Source organism: Hirundo rustica, chromosome 24 (assembly GCF_015227805.2).
Source record: "Hirundo rustica isolate bHirRus1 chromosome 24, bHirRus1.pri.v3, whole genome shotgun sequence".
NCBI classification, from domain to species: domain Eukaryota; kingdom Metazoa; phylum Chordata; class Aves; order Passeriformes; family Hirundinidae; genus Hirundo; species Hirundo rustica.
The window spans coordinates 3,508,172-3,522,745 of NC_053473.1; the positions used below are offsets into that span (position 1 = coordinate 3,508,172).

A 14,574-nucleotide genomic window follows, 5' to 3' on the forward strand; every position below is an offset into this window, starting at 1 on the left:
CTACAGAGCTCACCATTTGATCCCAGAAGCTGCCTGCAGGAACAGTCAATCAAAGAACTGTTCCTGTCTGTGTCCTTGTCTTGTTCATAATTGTAGGTGACTTTTAAATTATCTTTACTTTAAATCTCTCTCAAAAGCTTGCTTGGTGGATGCTATATGAGTCTGAGTGATATTTTGACTGTTTTTATTTGCTTGTGTGTGAAAAATGAATCGCAGGATTATTTACAATTCAGAATCCACCTGTTAATGCAGCAGTATGTGTAGGTGTGTACTGTCGTATGTCAAACTAGTTTGATTTTTAAAATCCTTTAAAAATGCTTTACTGTACTTTGAGCAGGCTGTGTAGGACAATAACACTTGGTTGCTGAATGACTTAATAAAGCCCTAATATTAGTTCACCTACAGCACTTTAGTTCCTCCCTGGATGACCTGCCTGTCCCGTGCCAGCGGATCTTGTTTTAGTGACCTTTACCCCAGGGCTGTGCATTTTTTACAGCCGGCACTTGTGGGGTGAGCCTGATTGCCCCCCTTTAGTGCTCCCAAACACCATCTGTGGGCTGGCTCCTGCTGCCAGGCTCTGCTCCTGACAGTGGAGTGGATGGCTTGGGAAATGACCTGTCAGTGAAACAGCACCTGAAGTGGCAGTGCTGAAAGTCGCTGCGTGGTGGGGTCGTGGTGCTCCCCGAGGGGCCAGGCTGGGACTGGTATCAAAGAAGCTGGATGTGAGGAACCAGAGCCCGTGGCAAGGAGCAGCTGTGCTGTGGGAGAAAAACCAGCAGGAGAATGAAGCACCACCTGAGAGGTGTCACTAGGTTGAAGTGAGCTGGTCTAGCTGGTAACCCAGAGCTCCGTGCTCTGAGGAAACAGGGGTGGTTATAATCTAACCCCAAACGTAGGGCAGCTGACCTTTCCTCCCTTTTTTCCTGGTTGTTTTGTTTTGGGGTTGTTTGTTTCTTTTTGTATTTACAGAATATTTTTGGGTGGATTCGAGGTGGGTTATCTGAGATTAAAGCAGACATTTTGTTTGCTGGCTTCAGAGGGGACAACTTTATGGTCCTTTTTTTGGTTGGGGGTGGGGGATATGGAAAAGCTACTTGATTTTTGGGTGGTTTTTCTCTCTACTGCAGTTCTTTTTATTTGTGACATACTGAGACAAATTATTTTATCCTTTGGAGGTTGTTCTAGTAGGTCTGAAGATCTGAGTCCTGTTCCAGCCTTGCCCATCCTGCCCAGGGCAGGAAGTTTTCTGCCACAGACCCAGTATTCATATTGGTACAATACTGGTTATGTAATAAACAAGTTTAAGGGAGTTGGATATCCCAGACATCTGCTCTGGTTTGAAATGGCCAGGTGAACATTCCTCCATTCCCTGACCTGGCCTCTGGGAAAAGAAGATGCAGTTTTGTTTGGTTTTTTCCCTTTGTGTGCATGGTGTCCCCAGCTGGGGATGGTGCTGGAGCAGAAAATGGGTTATCAGAGGTGATGTCAGGAGTATTGAATTACCTGAGGAGCAGATGGAGCTCCAGTACCCGTTGGGAAAAGCTCTACCTGGCCCATCTTCTCCACATCCCCAGGGGATCTGACCTGTACTCTGCTACTGCAGAGGAGAAGGAGAACTGCTGCATTGGGAGCTGCTGCCCTGTGATTGAATATTGATGTGAAAGGCTTTATTTCAGGTTCTAGAGCAGACAAAAGAACACCGTGGGTTGGTTAGGCAGTGGCACAGACTCCAAGATTCCTGGATTTTTTTATCTTGGGCAGGATCTCTGGTATTTTTGTCTCCTCTCGTGTACCTGGGAGAGGGAGGGAATCCCCAGTCATGTTTGACAGGCCATTTGGTGAGCGAAGGAGATGGTTCAGGTTTAGTTAAAGTGTTGAGAAGAGCCTATATCTTGTATTTAGAAGTAAAATAAACCTTTAAATATTTCTCAGATGACTGTGGAGGCTTCCTCTGCTGACAGACATTGGGGACACCCAGTCATGCAGTGCATGAGACCATGAAGTCTTTGAGATAAAACGAGCAGTTTCTGGCATCTGCAGGTGTAAAACATACTCAAAGCTGCCAGACCTTGTCGGAATTAGTTCTCCCTCTGGTGCACTGAGCAGGTGTGACTTGTCCTCTAGAACTCCCCATTGGAGTCAGGTTTGTGGTGATGCTGACGTGCCATCTGCTGCTGGGTTAGACAAGTACAGCAGCGTTTCACACCTGGAGACATTCAAAATGCTTTTATACAGCAGCAGAGTGTGTGATTTGGGTGCCCCAGGGAAACACAAACAAAACCAGACACAGAATTCCCTCTAAGTGGGTGAGATGAAACCTGTGGTGTGGTTAGAACATGCTGTGTGCCCTTTATTCCTGCTATGGCACCCACCTCCCTGGGGCTCCCTGCCCACCTTCCACACACACTGCAGGGAGGCTGCAGGCCAGGGCCTGTCAGGGCTTTGCTTGAAGCATGTTACTAAATCTGTTCCCAGTAGAGTTTTTGCATGTTCTTAGATGTAAATATGTGCCTAAGTGCAGGATAGGATGCCTAGAAATCCCCATGCAGGGATACTTTCTTCTCCAGTTGCTTTCTCTGGATTCTCCAGAGATCTGAGGTTGATAGAGCTTCCTCCTATTTACTCCTGTCTCATAGCAACCCTGCATGGTCACTGCTGCTCTCTTGTGACTGGCTTTTCCATTAAAAACCCGAGATCCAGTCTTACAGTGCCTGGGAATTAGAGTTTAATTGCTTAACTGAGGAAAGAAATATACAGGTTTCCATGTCTGGGGAGATCAGAAATGAATAGCCATATCCTGACACTTAGATTGTATTTAACATCTCTATGTAAAATCCATAGATCTGTATCTAAACCTGCTGCCCAGATGAATTGAGGAATCGCTTCTCTCTATGTCATGCAGAAAACTGCACCTGGAGGTTGTGATTCTGCAAAGATTTGCCCAGACGGGACACTGAGCATCATCCCCACCAAAGCAAACGGTGCCTGGCTGTCCTGGTCATTGCTTGTGCTGCTCTTCAAAGCCCAGTGAAATAAAAACATATCTGGAGTTCACACCTTTAAAATCTGAACTCCTTTTTTCCTGCTGTGTTTATTATGCTCCCCATTTCCCTCTGTTCTGTGTGGAGCTGAGCTACTTGGCAGCTTTCTGTACACGGGGGAAACTGTGTCCTTGGAACCTTTAACTGGCTTTCCCTCTCCAAGCTTCAATGTTGCTGCTTCTAGAGCCATGCTTCTCCCAAACCAGGGCCTCCAATTTGCAGATTTTTGGAGTACCTCTGTAAACTTTAGACAGAAATACTTTTACTGGAAACAGGGCATCAAACTGTCTCTATGCATGAGGATGATGCCCCAAAAATGTTTGCATCCATGGAGGATAGAAGCTCCTTCCATCCTGGTGTTCTGGGCTTTACACTGGGCTGGTCACTGTGTGGTTACATCCATTTAGACACAGTGGGAGAAATTTGGACATGGGGCTCCCACAGCACTGCAGCCTGGGCTGGGCTGGCGTGAGCTGGTTTGCCTCTCTAGCGAGAGATCAGTGGTTTGGGTGCTGCATGTCAGCTCATCCATGAAATCCACATCCTTCCGGACTGTTGGAAGCGCCAGATAATCTGATTTTAGCCCAGCTTTGCTCCACTGCAGCCCAGCAGTGTTGCCTGTTGTTTATCCTGGCCTGGCAGCACATCAGAGAGTTGTGCATGGGAACTCAACTCAATCAGGTACCTGAGCCCTGCCTCCTCCTCACCCACGGGCACCTGAACCAGCCCTGCCAGTGCCTGCTCCCAGAAGGTCCTGAACTTCCTGGTGGTCTCCCAGCCACGCCATGTTTGCACAGCATGCATGGAATAAAACACAAGTGCTGGATGCTTTGTTCTCTGTTTGTGCTCAGTTTACGTAAGCGAGGTTGGAGCAGCGCGGGGTAGGAGCGGCCTGAGGGGATGGGGACCGGCAGCGTGGGCTGGGGCCGCTGTCAGTGTCCCCTGGAGACTCCTGTATTGCTGTGCAGCTGTGCATCCACCTCCTGTCCCTGGAAGTGTACCTGCATTGGTGGTGACTCAGTCACAGAGGTGAAATAAAGAGCTGTCTGAAAGCCCGTGTGTGATGGTTTATGAAAGATTCGCTTAATCCTCACTTTGTTCCCAGCACAGGTACCTCAGTTTACAGAGCTCAGTAGTCACAAAGGGTTTTAACTTCGCAAAACATCTCAACTTCCTTTCTAGAGGCACGAGTCAAATGATAATTTATACCAGTAGCTGTCATGCAGAGTCTCTGCTTGGAAAATCACAGTCCTGTGTTGTGGCACACTGGTCTGTGTGAAGAGCCAGTGTTCCCACCAGCGAGTGAGCAATTACTTCTGGGGAACATTCTGGAAGAACTGAAAGTGAATTTGCAAAGCTGCAGCTGAGCTTCTCATACAGACAGTGATCCCACTTGGAGGACAGACGGGAATGCACCAAAAATAGTGGGAATAATCCTTCCATTGAAACAACTCGGAAAAACTGCAATTGTCTGCAGAATTATTTTTGTATGTTTATGATGTAAAATGTTGCATATAGGGGATAATTAGGCTTGAAAATGTTATACAGGGGTTTGGTATTTACATTGCAGCAGTGACTGGAAGTTTTTCTGGTATCAAACCCTTACACTGTGCATGGTGACTAAATGTCATGGGACAGGGGAGGTGGAGTCACCTGCACAGGGTCTGCACTAAAGCAGCTCTCACTCAGCTTAAAGATACAAGTGGGGTTCAATTTCCCCGAGTTCTCACGCCCAGTAATGAATCTTGAGTAGGTGAAATGCAGTGAAGAGCAGCAATACCAAAAGGAAAGATTTGGGGTTTTTCCACGGTGAAATTCCTTGCGTCAGGAGGAGCTGACCATGGTCATGGATTGTGGGACTGCTCTGGCATTGCCAGGGGATCTCATTCCAGGGTGTCAGGTGTTCAGTGCAGGGTGGCAGGTGGTGCAAAGCTGTACATGCTGAGGAATCTCTTGTGCTGAGCTAAATTCTGGATTTAACTGACACAGTTTGCATAATTGCGTAGCTTTAAATTAGGTGCTCCAGAAACCAGTCTGTGGAGATCTGGAGGGTTTCCCTGCAAACCAGCTCACAGTGACTTCACAGGGTCTCTGCATCCAAAAGCACAAATGAGCTGCTCTGACGTCAGTCTGAGGGCGACTGGCAGCTCCTTACACCACGGGGGGATGCTTGTGGAACCCCCAAATTAAAGCAACCTAGTTTTGCCTCTGGCATCCCCTGTGAGGTGACACAGGGTAAGGGACTCCCAGGGTGGCCCCAGCAGAGGAGCAGGAGATGGTTAAACCCCTCCTGAGCTCACCAGGCAGTGCCCCAATCAAAGCCTTTTGTGTTCAAAGATGAAGCAAATTCTGGCAAATGTGTCTGTACAGGTAATCAGCAGCAAATCCTGTTTTCCTTCTGCAGAATGCTGAGTACAATAGCTTAATCCCTGTGAGGTGAGACTGCTTGGGATCATGTTTATACATTGCTTTTCCTCTGTGTCCTTTTTTTGTGCACCTCCTCACACCATCTTAATGTTTCTCTCCTGCTTCTTCCCTTCCCCCTGTTTCAGTGACTGTATTTTTGGAAATGTTGGATTTCTCAGGCTCTGGATTTTGATGGGAGCATCTCCTTCCTCAGGTGAACTGTCATGCTGGAATCTGCTGGCTGTTCTCTTTTGAAAAGCTTTACCAACTGGCACTGCAGCATATTCCTGGGGTAGAAGCGTGTTTGTTTTTCCATCACTCGCTTGTATTTCTGTCTGCAAACAGCAATTTCCACGTTCCCAGTCTTTCATACATCCCACGCAGTTCAGGAGATGTCCTGGTTAATTGTCTGCTGATCCTCCTCTTGGTTGGATTCTAAGAGCTGCTGAGAGCTGCTTCATTTTGCCATTTGCTTGTATTTACCACCTGATTATATCCCCAAGAATGAACTTTTTCTCTCCAGCTGTAGCAAGATTACAGACTGTTCATGGCACTTCCTTCCTAGGCAGATCTGCAGCAGAGCTCTCCAGCCTGGGGTTTGCCAGTGACGTTGGTTCTTTACTCAATCCGTGTTCCTATTTGTGGTTCCACGGCCCTGGCTCCTGCAGTGAGGGGGTTTTGAAGTTGTAGAACTCGCAGGAAGTGGTATTTCCTAGGAAATTTGCCCTGTTAAAGGCAGAGTGGTGAAAACTGAGGTCAGAGCTTCCCATTCAGCTGGAACAGGAATGGTTTGAGCTCTCACACACCCAGAGTGTTCTGAGAAGAGCTGGACTGTGTTTAGAAGCATTTGCATAATGGTCTTCTAACTCTGCCATGAGATACAACAACTTTTTCTCCCTCCTGACCTCAGTGTGTGTCTGGGTTTGTGTGGGGGCTGTACCTTCATCACTGACAAACTTCATCTCCCCGGGAGCTGGGGCATCCCTTGCTGCCTGTTGGTCTTTCTTCTGCTTCCTGATGAAACCCCGGATAACTGATCCAGACAATAGAAGTTACAAAAGGAGTTCCTGTTAATTTGAGACCTGTGACTAGATCTGACATTTAGGTGACTCACTTCAGGATGTAAAGGAGGGAAATGGGTTCTGTAGGAAGCATTTTGGGGGTTTTGGTAAATGCTCTGGTTGATTTCACTGGAGGCAAATGTGTATTGTCACCTTGAGAAGGCACGCGTGGCACTTGTGGGAACGTGGATTTTTTTTTCTCTTGGGTTTTTTTCTGGCATAGCCTCTTACTCAGTTACAGTCCCATGCCTCTGGGACAGACTGGGGAGGCTGCTGGGACTGGGCCTGCAGGTGTTGTAGCATCTAAAGGGAATTCTGGTGTAGAAAACACAAGTTATTTTGTGGCCTTGGCCTCAAAAACATCTGACAGAGGTAAGTGGTGGCATCTGTCCTCTCTGGGGAAACCAACTGTGGGACGTGTGGTTTAGGGGTGTCCTTGGAGCCACAGTGGGGTTGGTGGGAAGCCCTGGGTTGGGCTGGGCACTCCGTTTTGTTTCTTGCCTGTTGAAAATTGATTATGTCTCCAACTTTCTTTCAGGGTTTCCACGGTCCTTATCACTTCGGACAGTCTTAAAACACAAAAACACAAAACGGGTATCGACAAGAGGAGAATTTAAGAAAAAAGCTGACTTTTGGGGGAAGGGAGGGGGATTCATGTGGCAGACAGACACAGCGTGGACCCCCCTTCTCTGCCTCCGTGTTCTGGAAAAGAAGAAAAAACAAAAGCCCAGTAACTTAAGACTAGTTGTTTCCAGAGGAAAATCCAACACCTGAGTATGCATGTGTGACTGCTGGATTTCAGAGTGGTGTAAATGCTATGAGGAAGAAGAGACACCAACACTATGGGTTTTTAGAAATCATCTTCACACGTAATTAGGTAGCTTACAAAGTTGAAAAATGAAAATTTAAAAGCCATCTTTAAAAAAGAATATTTTGCCTACAGAGCGGTTGTAGCTTGAGCAAATGTTTAATTTCTGTTTGTTTCTTGTTCTTTTTTTTTTGGTTTATTTTCCTAAGGGACAGCGTGCATTTTCCCAGAATGTCCTGGTTTGCTGCCGAGCGGGACTGGCTCAGCACCCGCTGGGGTTTGTGCAGGGACTGCTTCTGTCAGGCTTTTTTAATGCCAGGTTGGGTCTGCACCCAGCACTGCGTTTTTAACAGCATCTGCTGGTTTTAGTTTACCAACTTTTTAATCTTTTATTTCCTCTTTTCCTTTTGGTTTGGGTGTTGCTTTTAAGTTGTCCTGCGCGTCGTTGGGAACCACGCTACGGACAGGTCTCGGTATCAGAGTTGGAGAGGGAGACTGGCACTTCTGGGATAACAGGGAGGCCTCATCTCCCTTCCCCTTTGTACATGAAGTACACAAATACACCCCCGTGTTAATAAGAAACTGATTTATTCAAGCTCCTGAGCTGTCCTGTGTGGTTAGCAGTTTAAAATCCCTTTTTGTTCACTCTCGTGTGCAGTAGCTGTGCCTGGAGCTGTGTGCCAAGGGGAATCCCTGTAGCTGTAATTCACCTGCTGGTAGTTGCAAAGCTTCACAGACATCCTGTCCTTTTCATTTGGAGTCTCCCCTCTCTCTTTCAGAGCATAAGTTTGCATTTGTTTCTCTCGTGCTGAGGTGTAGCTTAGGGGTTGGTCCATGTGTTCTGGAGCACAGAGCAGGAGTTGGCACCACCAGCTGGATCCCACTGTCACCTCCTCTTCTGCTTTTGTCATCTGGGCTTGGCGCTGCCCTGAGCACTGAGGGGGCTCTCAGGGCTCATGTCAGGGGAGGGATTGCAAAAGATTTGTGCTCCTGTGCTGCTCCTCCAGCATGTTTTCCTCCCCTTCTGGACCGGGAAGTGCAGTGTGAGGCGGTGCAGCTTGGTCTGAGGCACTGTGGTGAGTTTATTCTGAAGTGCTGTCCCCACAAACAGAGGGAAGTGAACCCAGCAGCACCGTCCTGCCCGAACGAACCAGGCTGGAACAGCTGTCTGCCAAAGATACAGGAATATGCAAAGCTCCCTTTACCTTCTCCCAGATCTTCCCAGTGAAGGCTTTTCCCTGGGTCAGAGCTGTGCCCTGCATGGCTTTGCCCTCGCTGCTCTTTGCTGCTTTTGTTTTTGTGGCTGGTTTTGAATGGGGGAATCTTTTGTTGCAGTTACCAAGGACTGGTACCTGGGTGCATATGGAGGGACATCACGGGGCCAGTGGGAGTTCCTTGTGTCCAACAGAGGAAGGATTGGGCGATAGATTTTGTTTATATTTTAGAGGTTCAGTTGTTACAGATCACCATTAGCTGAAATCTCCCTTCAGAAATCTGTTAGCGGGGAGAAACCAGTATTAGATCAGAAACTGCCTGCACAGAGGTGGCACCAGAGGATTTGAGCTGCCTGACACTTGCGCTTGCAGTCTGCTGGGCACCTGGCTGTGCCCTGGATCTGGGGGAGTGTTGGGGTTGGAGTGAACCTGCTGAAGGTGCTGCTTCTTGGAAGGTTTGGTTCTTGTGCTGTAACATTTTGCCTTGGGTTAGTTCTGAGCATTAGATCTGAGGATTGATCTGAGGGGTGATCTGCAGCCCCACAGTGTGGTGGTGTGGTGTGAGCAGGTGGAAACTTTGCTCACGCCCTCCTTTCCTCACAGGTGGCTCGCGAGCCCCTCTGAGGAAATGAACATCACACCTGCAGTGCCGCTGCTCCCCTTCCGAGGGCACTGAACCCCTGATCAGCTCTTGGTCTGAGTGACGAGGTGATTCCTTATCTTTATTAGCTCCTTGTGTCAGCTGCATAGTGGAAGGGAGGGGAAATCAAGGTCTGAGTCTGAGAGCTGGTGCTGTGACCTTTGCTTGGTGTCACCAGAGGCACCTGGGAGACCCTTGCACTCAGATACCCCCACGCTGGCTTTCTGCTCCCGGCACGTGTGCTCCTCCTGTGTCCCCTGGCTGCCACACCCGTGTTCCTGTGCTCCTCCTAAGGCTGAATTTATTTCCCTTGTCTTGAAAAATCAAAACCTGCATGTGCCCCGAGTAGCCATGTGCTTTCCCACTCCGAAGGCACACGTGTTTGCAGTCCGTGGTGCCCTGGTGACGAGGGTGGCACGTTCCAGGCTGTGAGGAAAGGCAGAGCTCTCAGATCTGCAGCTCTTGCTGCTCACATCCTGCTCTGCCCAGGCAGCCGAGGGATCCACAGAGCCCTGCCTCTTTGGGGCCAGGCTTGTGGCTCCCGCTGTGGCACTGGAAAGATGTTTAAAATAAGGGTTGCGCTATCTCTGTGTCTTTCCTCAAGTAAAAACTGTTTCACTGAGGCCAAAGGTGGTTGTATCTCCTGATTTCTTGGAGCTTCGTGGTGCAGCTGGCCCTCAAATTGCTCATGCTTCAGGTGTCCAGCTTTTAGTGGGAAGATTGAGATGAATTTGGCCGAGTTCTGCCCAGCTGACCTCGTGCCACCGCGGTTTGTATCAGCTCCCATAAAGAAAAGGGTAATGTAGAACATCTCTGATGGCCTCTGAGTGGGTCCCTGTGGTAAGCGAGAGCCACTTGGACCCTGTCACTAACACAGCTCAAGTAGTGTCACCTCCCAGCCTTGGCAAACTGGAGCAAGATGTCCCTGGCACTGCCCCGAAGTGGCAGTGCCATGGGAGGGGGTGAGAGAGTGGGAATCTCCTGCCCACACTTCGGGAGTGCTGGATTCGAACCCCGCCAAGGTTTGGGAGCCGGGGCAGAGCCGTGCAGTCGGAGAGCAGTGGTGTGGGTGGGAAATGCACGCTGTCCCACGTCTGGGTTTCTGTTGTGTTTAATTTTTTCCGTGTGTGAGTGTGTGGGTGGTTCCCAGCCTGTCTGTGCTCGCCGGGGCAGTGCATGTGTAGCACGGGATGGTGTGTTGCTTCTCTGAGTCTGGGAGAAGTCCTATGACAGCACATTGGGGGTGAAAATAAAGGAAGCTTTTTCCTTAATGTATAAATGAATATTTGTATGATTAAATTAACACAGGAAAAAAAAAAAAAAAAAAAGCTCTGTAGCTGTTGAGAGTTTTATTGAAGCTGCAAAACTTTTGAGTCTGTCACCTTGTTAAATATACCTGGTTTGCTCCATCCCCAGAGTGTTTCCAGGCACTCAGGCACAACACCCTTAAACCCAGCTCCAGCACTAATTTTGTCCAAATTGCTGTGAAACCAGACCCGATTCCGTGCATTTTGAAGTTATCAAACCACCTGTCAAGCCCCTGGGTGGGGGTGAGGGTGAGGCAGGGGAGGGAGGGGACTCCAGATTCCCTTGTCAAGGTCAGGTCACTTCTCCACGCCAGCTCCTGAGGAGGGGTGGGATGGTCTCAGTGATCTCCATAGGAGAGGCACCAGCACGAAGCGATGCCACAGCTGCATCCCCAGATCCTCCCTGTGAGGCTGATCCACATCCCAGCCCTTCCCTCGGAGCCTGGTGCAGGATGGGGTGATGCTTCGCGCTTCAAACAGCCCGGTCCTGAGGGATCAGACCCCTCCTGAGTGGCTCAGGAAGACAGAAGTGGGATTTTGAGGGAAGAAGATTGGTTTGGATTTTATTTTCTCACAATCCCTAAGGAAATATCTGGGGCTGTGTATCGGGATGGGGGCACAGGAAGGTCTCACTTTGCTGCACGGTTCTCTCAGGTGGATCTGGGTTCCCAGGTGAGGCCTTGCTGCTCAGGACACCCAGCCCAAGCATTACTTGGATAAACTGCACCATGGAGCAGCTCAGCTGAGGCCATTCCTTTGCTTACCTGGGAGTTTGTTACTAATCCCCAGGAGAAACCTCACTCTGTGTGTGCTGGCTTTGCTTTTATCATTTGAATAAATGCCTGGAGCTTTCATGCACTGGTAAAGCTTGACTGAAAGCCTGACTGGGAACAGACATCCTGCTATCTGTGCCTGGGGGTGTTTGTTTTGTGCCCACGGGTGTCCCGAGGCCGAGGCTGCTGTGTTTGGGCAGGGGAGGATCGCCCGCCCTGCTCACTGCCCAGCTTTGCATTTACTCCTTATTTGCTATAAAGAATCTGTTTATCTTTAGGGTTGCAACCTGTCAGAGGCTGCCAGCGCAGGACAATCCCATCACACCTTTAATGGTATCTCCTGAGCAAAAGGCAAAAGGAGCAGAGCTGGGTGGGCGGGAGGCCAAGGCAAACGGCCACCGCAGGCACCTGGGAGCTGCTTTGGTGCTGCCTTTGCTGCTTGTTTATTTTTTTTAGGGGAGCCAGATCGTCATCCATTAAAAATTGCAAAATTAATTTTGGTTTCGTGCAGTTATTTTTCGTGGCGGTCGGAGGGGGGGTGTTCGCATATTTTTTGGGATGGATTGCAGGGGTGAGGATGTGCCCAGCATCCAGGGCTGCTGGGGCCCGTGCCCTGTGCCTTGATGGGTACTCGTGCCCCTCGGGCTGCAAGGAAGAGCAGGATCTGCTCCAAAACCTCCCCAGCACCACTGCAGGTTCTCATGTCTGCAGGCGTGACCTGAAACAGCGGATTTTTGCGATTTTTGTTTATTTTTCCTCCTCTGCCTGCTACATCCTGCAGCAGCCCGTGGTGTGCAACACTGCTCCTGCATCTCTGCAGATCCCTTGGGTGGCACAGGGGAATGTTAATGGGCCAAGGGGGAAGGAGCGGGATCAGGGAGAACTTGGGATCTTTCTGGAAGCTCTCCACAACCTGCTCTCTCCGCCCGTGTGTCCGTTGGAAAATTCCCAGTCGCGCAGGGATTACCGAAGGAAATCTAATCTCAAACGCTTCCTACGCCATTGATAAAACAGCCGAGTAGTAAAAGCTCGCGGCGCGGAGGCAGATGGCACGCGTGGGCACGCACCAGCCCTGTTTGCCCCATGCAACGCTGCGGGCTCGGCTCTGCGGAGCAGCTGCAGCCGGGCTGGCTCCAGAGCTGCCTCTTGGCTCGTGGTATTCCCGTATTTTGGTTATCTCTTCCCTGCAGGAGCGGCGCCTTCATAGAAACTTAAAGTGAGGGGAGAAAAAATTTGGTTTTCACCACTTTAGGCTCAGGGTGAGCGGTGCAGCGTGCTGTGAGGTGGCTCAGCCGCGCCCAGCAGCGGGGACACTGCGGGAATCACAGCTCCATGTGCTGCCGAGGGACGGTGTTGGGAACCGGGGCTGGGCTGGGGGATGACCTGGGCCCGGGGGCTCCCAGCCAGGGTGTCCGGACAGGGTTCGCTGGCGGCGGCCCAGCCTGGGGCAGGTGCCAGCAGAGGGAGCTGAGGTTGCTCCTCGTCCACAAAACCCTTTGGAGCAGCTGGATGCGGCTTTTCCAGGCTTCGAGTCCTGCTGGTGACAGGCTCTGTGTCCCCCCAGCTGCGGGAGCTGCTGCTGTCCTGGGCAGGCTTGGCCGGGCAGTGGGGTGGCACATGTCACTTGGCCTTGTCACCACCGCAGTGCTGCACAGCCCGGCAGGAGCTGCTGGGCACGGAAGCGTGGGCACAGCCCTCTGGGGTGGGAGTGAGGAAGGGTCTGTGCACCAGGAGACTCATGTTGTGTCCCATTTTGAAGGGTGACACGTGTTGGGGACAAAAGGGGGTCTAGCTGCTCTGCTGTGGCCTCAGGGTGGTGCACAGCTCTGTGGGAGGGAGAGAGGGACCCCAAACCCCGGGGCCGGGGTAAGGCACTTTTTCCACGCCCTTTTCTAGGAAAGCCATCCCTCAGGAGGGGGTTTTCAGCCTCTCCTGGGTCTCTCTGCACCTCTGGAGCTGCTGGGCTTGGCAGGGTCCGTGCAGCATTGGCATCCAGGGGAAGCACAGCAAGAACTCGCATTCCTTATCTAATCTGCAGCGTTTTCCCTCCTCGCTGTTTGCTGTGGCCGTGTTTCCTCAATTAATTGACAGCTGCAGGCTGGGCTGTGACGTCAGCTTGTGGCATTGAAGCCCCAGACCCGGGGTGGCATTGGGGGAACCCTGGCATGAGCCCCTCGAACCCCCGTGAGCCCAGCAGGGCCATGAACCCTCTGGGAGGTGACAGCAAGAGGCACCTGAGGACTGACCCTGCTGTCCCTGTCCCCAGCAAGGCCACGGGGACATCCTGGCTGTGCTTGAGGGACGCTTTAACCCGTCCTGTCCTGCCTCCACCCCAGCACTCACTGTGCTGCCCTGACTGGGGCTGTTTGTGGCCAGAGCTGGACTCTGCACAGAGGAGGTTGGGCAATCCTGGCCACTGTGCCCATGGGGGTGTCCCCCAGAGCCCCCCGAGCCTGGCAGCAGCCCCAAGGCCCCCGTGTCTGCTCCACAGTGGGATGGGGAGAGGACAAATTCCCAAACTACGACTCTGGAGCAGCCTGGTTTGTCCATCTTGGGGAGAAGGGGGTGAGTGGAGGCTCCTTGCCCTGCAGGTGCCTCCCCAAGCAGGGAACTCTCCTTAGGATGAACCTGGCTGCTCTGCCTTGCCCATGGGGAGCAGGCTGGGAGGAAGCAGCTGAGGGTGCCTGAGAAGCAGGTTTGTCAGAATTTTAAAGGGATCTAAATCAATAGCGATAAGGAAACCATTATTTAAAGAGCAAACAAATGGAAACTGCTAAATGTACCTTCTTTTTTCCCTTTTTTTTTTGTTTCCTTGCGGGTGAAGGGTGCAGGGCTGATGCCTCTGGGTGCTGGGAGTGGGTCCCTGCTGGGAGCACCCCTGGGTGGGCAGTGGGGCAGCTCTGCTTGCTCAGCCCAGCCCCAGCCAGGCTGGAAACGAGCCTCGCAGGACAAAGTGTTGTTTCATCCCACAAGGAAAAAGGTTTTATGGGTCATCTGGAAATGCTAATCCTCAGGTGAGCCTGTTTGTGACGTTGGTGAGCCTGTTGATGGTGTCACAGCGGGTGCTGGGTCAGCAGGGACAGACACAGTCCTGGGCTGCTGTGGGGACACTGCTGTGTGTTGCCTGCACCTGCTGGCTCCATTTTGAGGGAGAAAAGGGGCCAGGACTGCTCACCGAGGCCGGGCAATCCCTGCAGAGCAAAGATGTTTTCTGCACCTCCTCCACGGAGCTCAGGATCCTGCTCAGGTTTGTGGCAGGGCCAGGCTGCAGCTGGAGACCATCCCTGCCCCATGGAGAGCGTTTCCCCTGCCCTGCCTGGTACA

At 51.0% G+C, this 14,574-nt stretch overlaps 1 protein-coding gene across 1 annotated transcript in view; it reads left to right on the forward strand.

Annotated features, from left to right (window-relative positions):
* The window catches only part of ILRUN (inflammation and lipid regulator with UBA-like and NBR1-like domains), a 28,626-nt gene extending 18,149 nt beyond the window's left edge, over nt 1–10,477 (forward strand). The window contains exon 5 of the mRNA XM_040085340.2: nt 7,047–10,477. Coding sequence (XP_039941274.1) covers nt 7,047–7,082 — 36 coding nt within the window. The 3' untranslated portion in view covers nt 7,083–10,477. The remainder of the gene's footprint in view (nt 1–7,046) is intronic.
* Nucleotides 10,478–14,574: the final 4,097 nt, after the last annotated feature.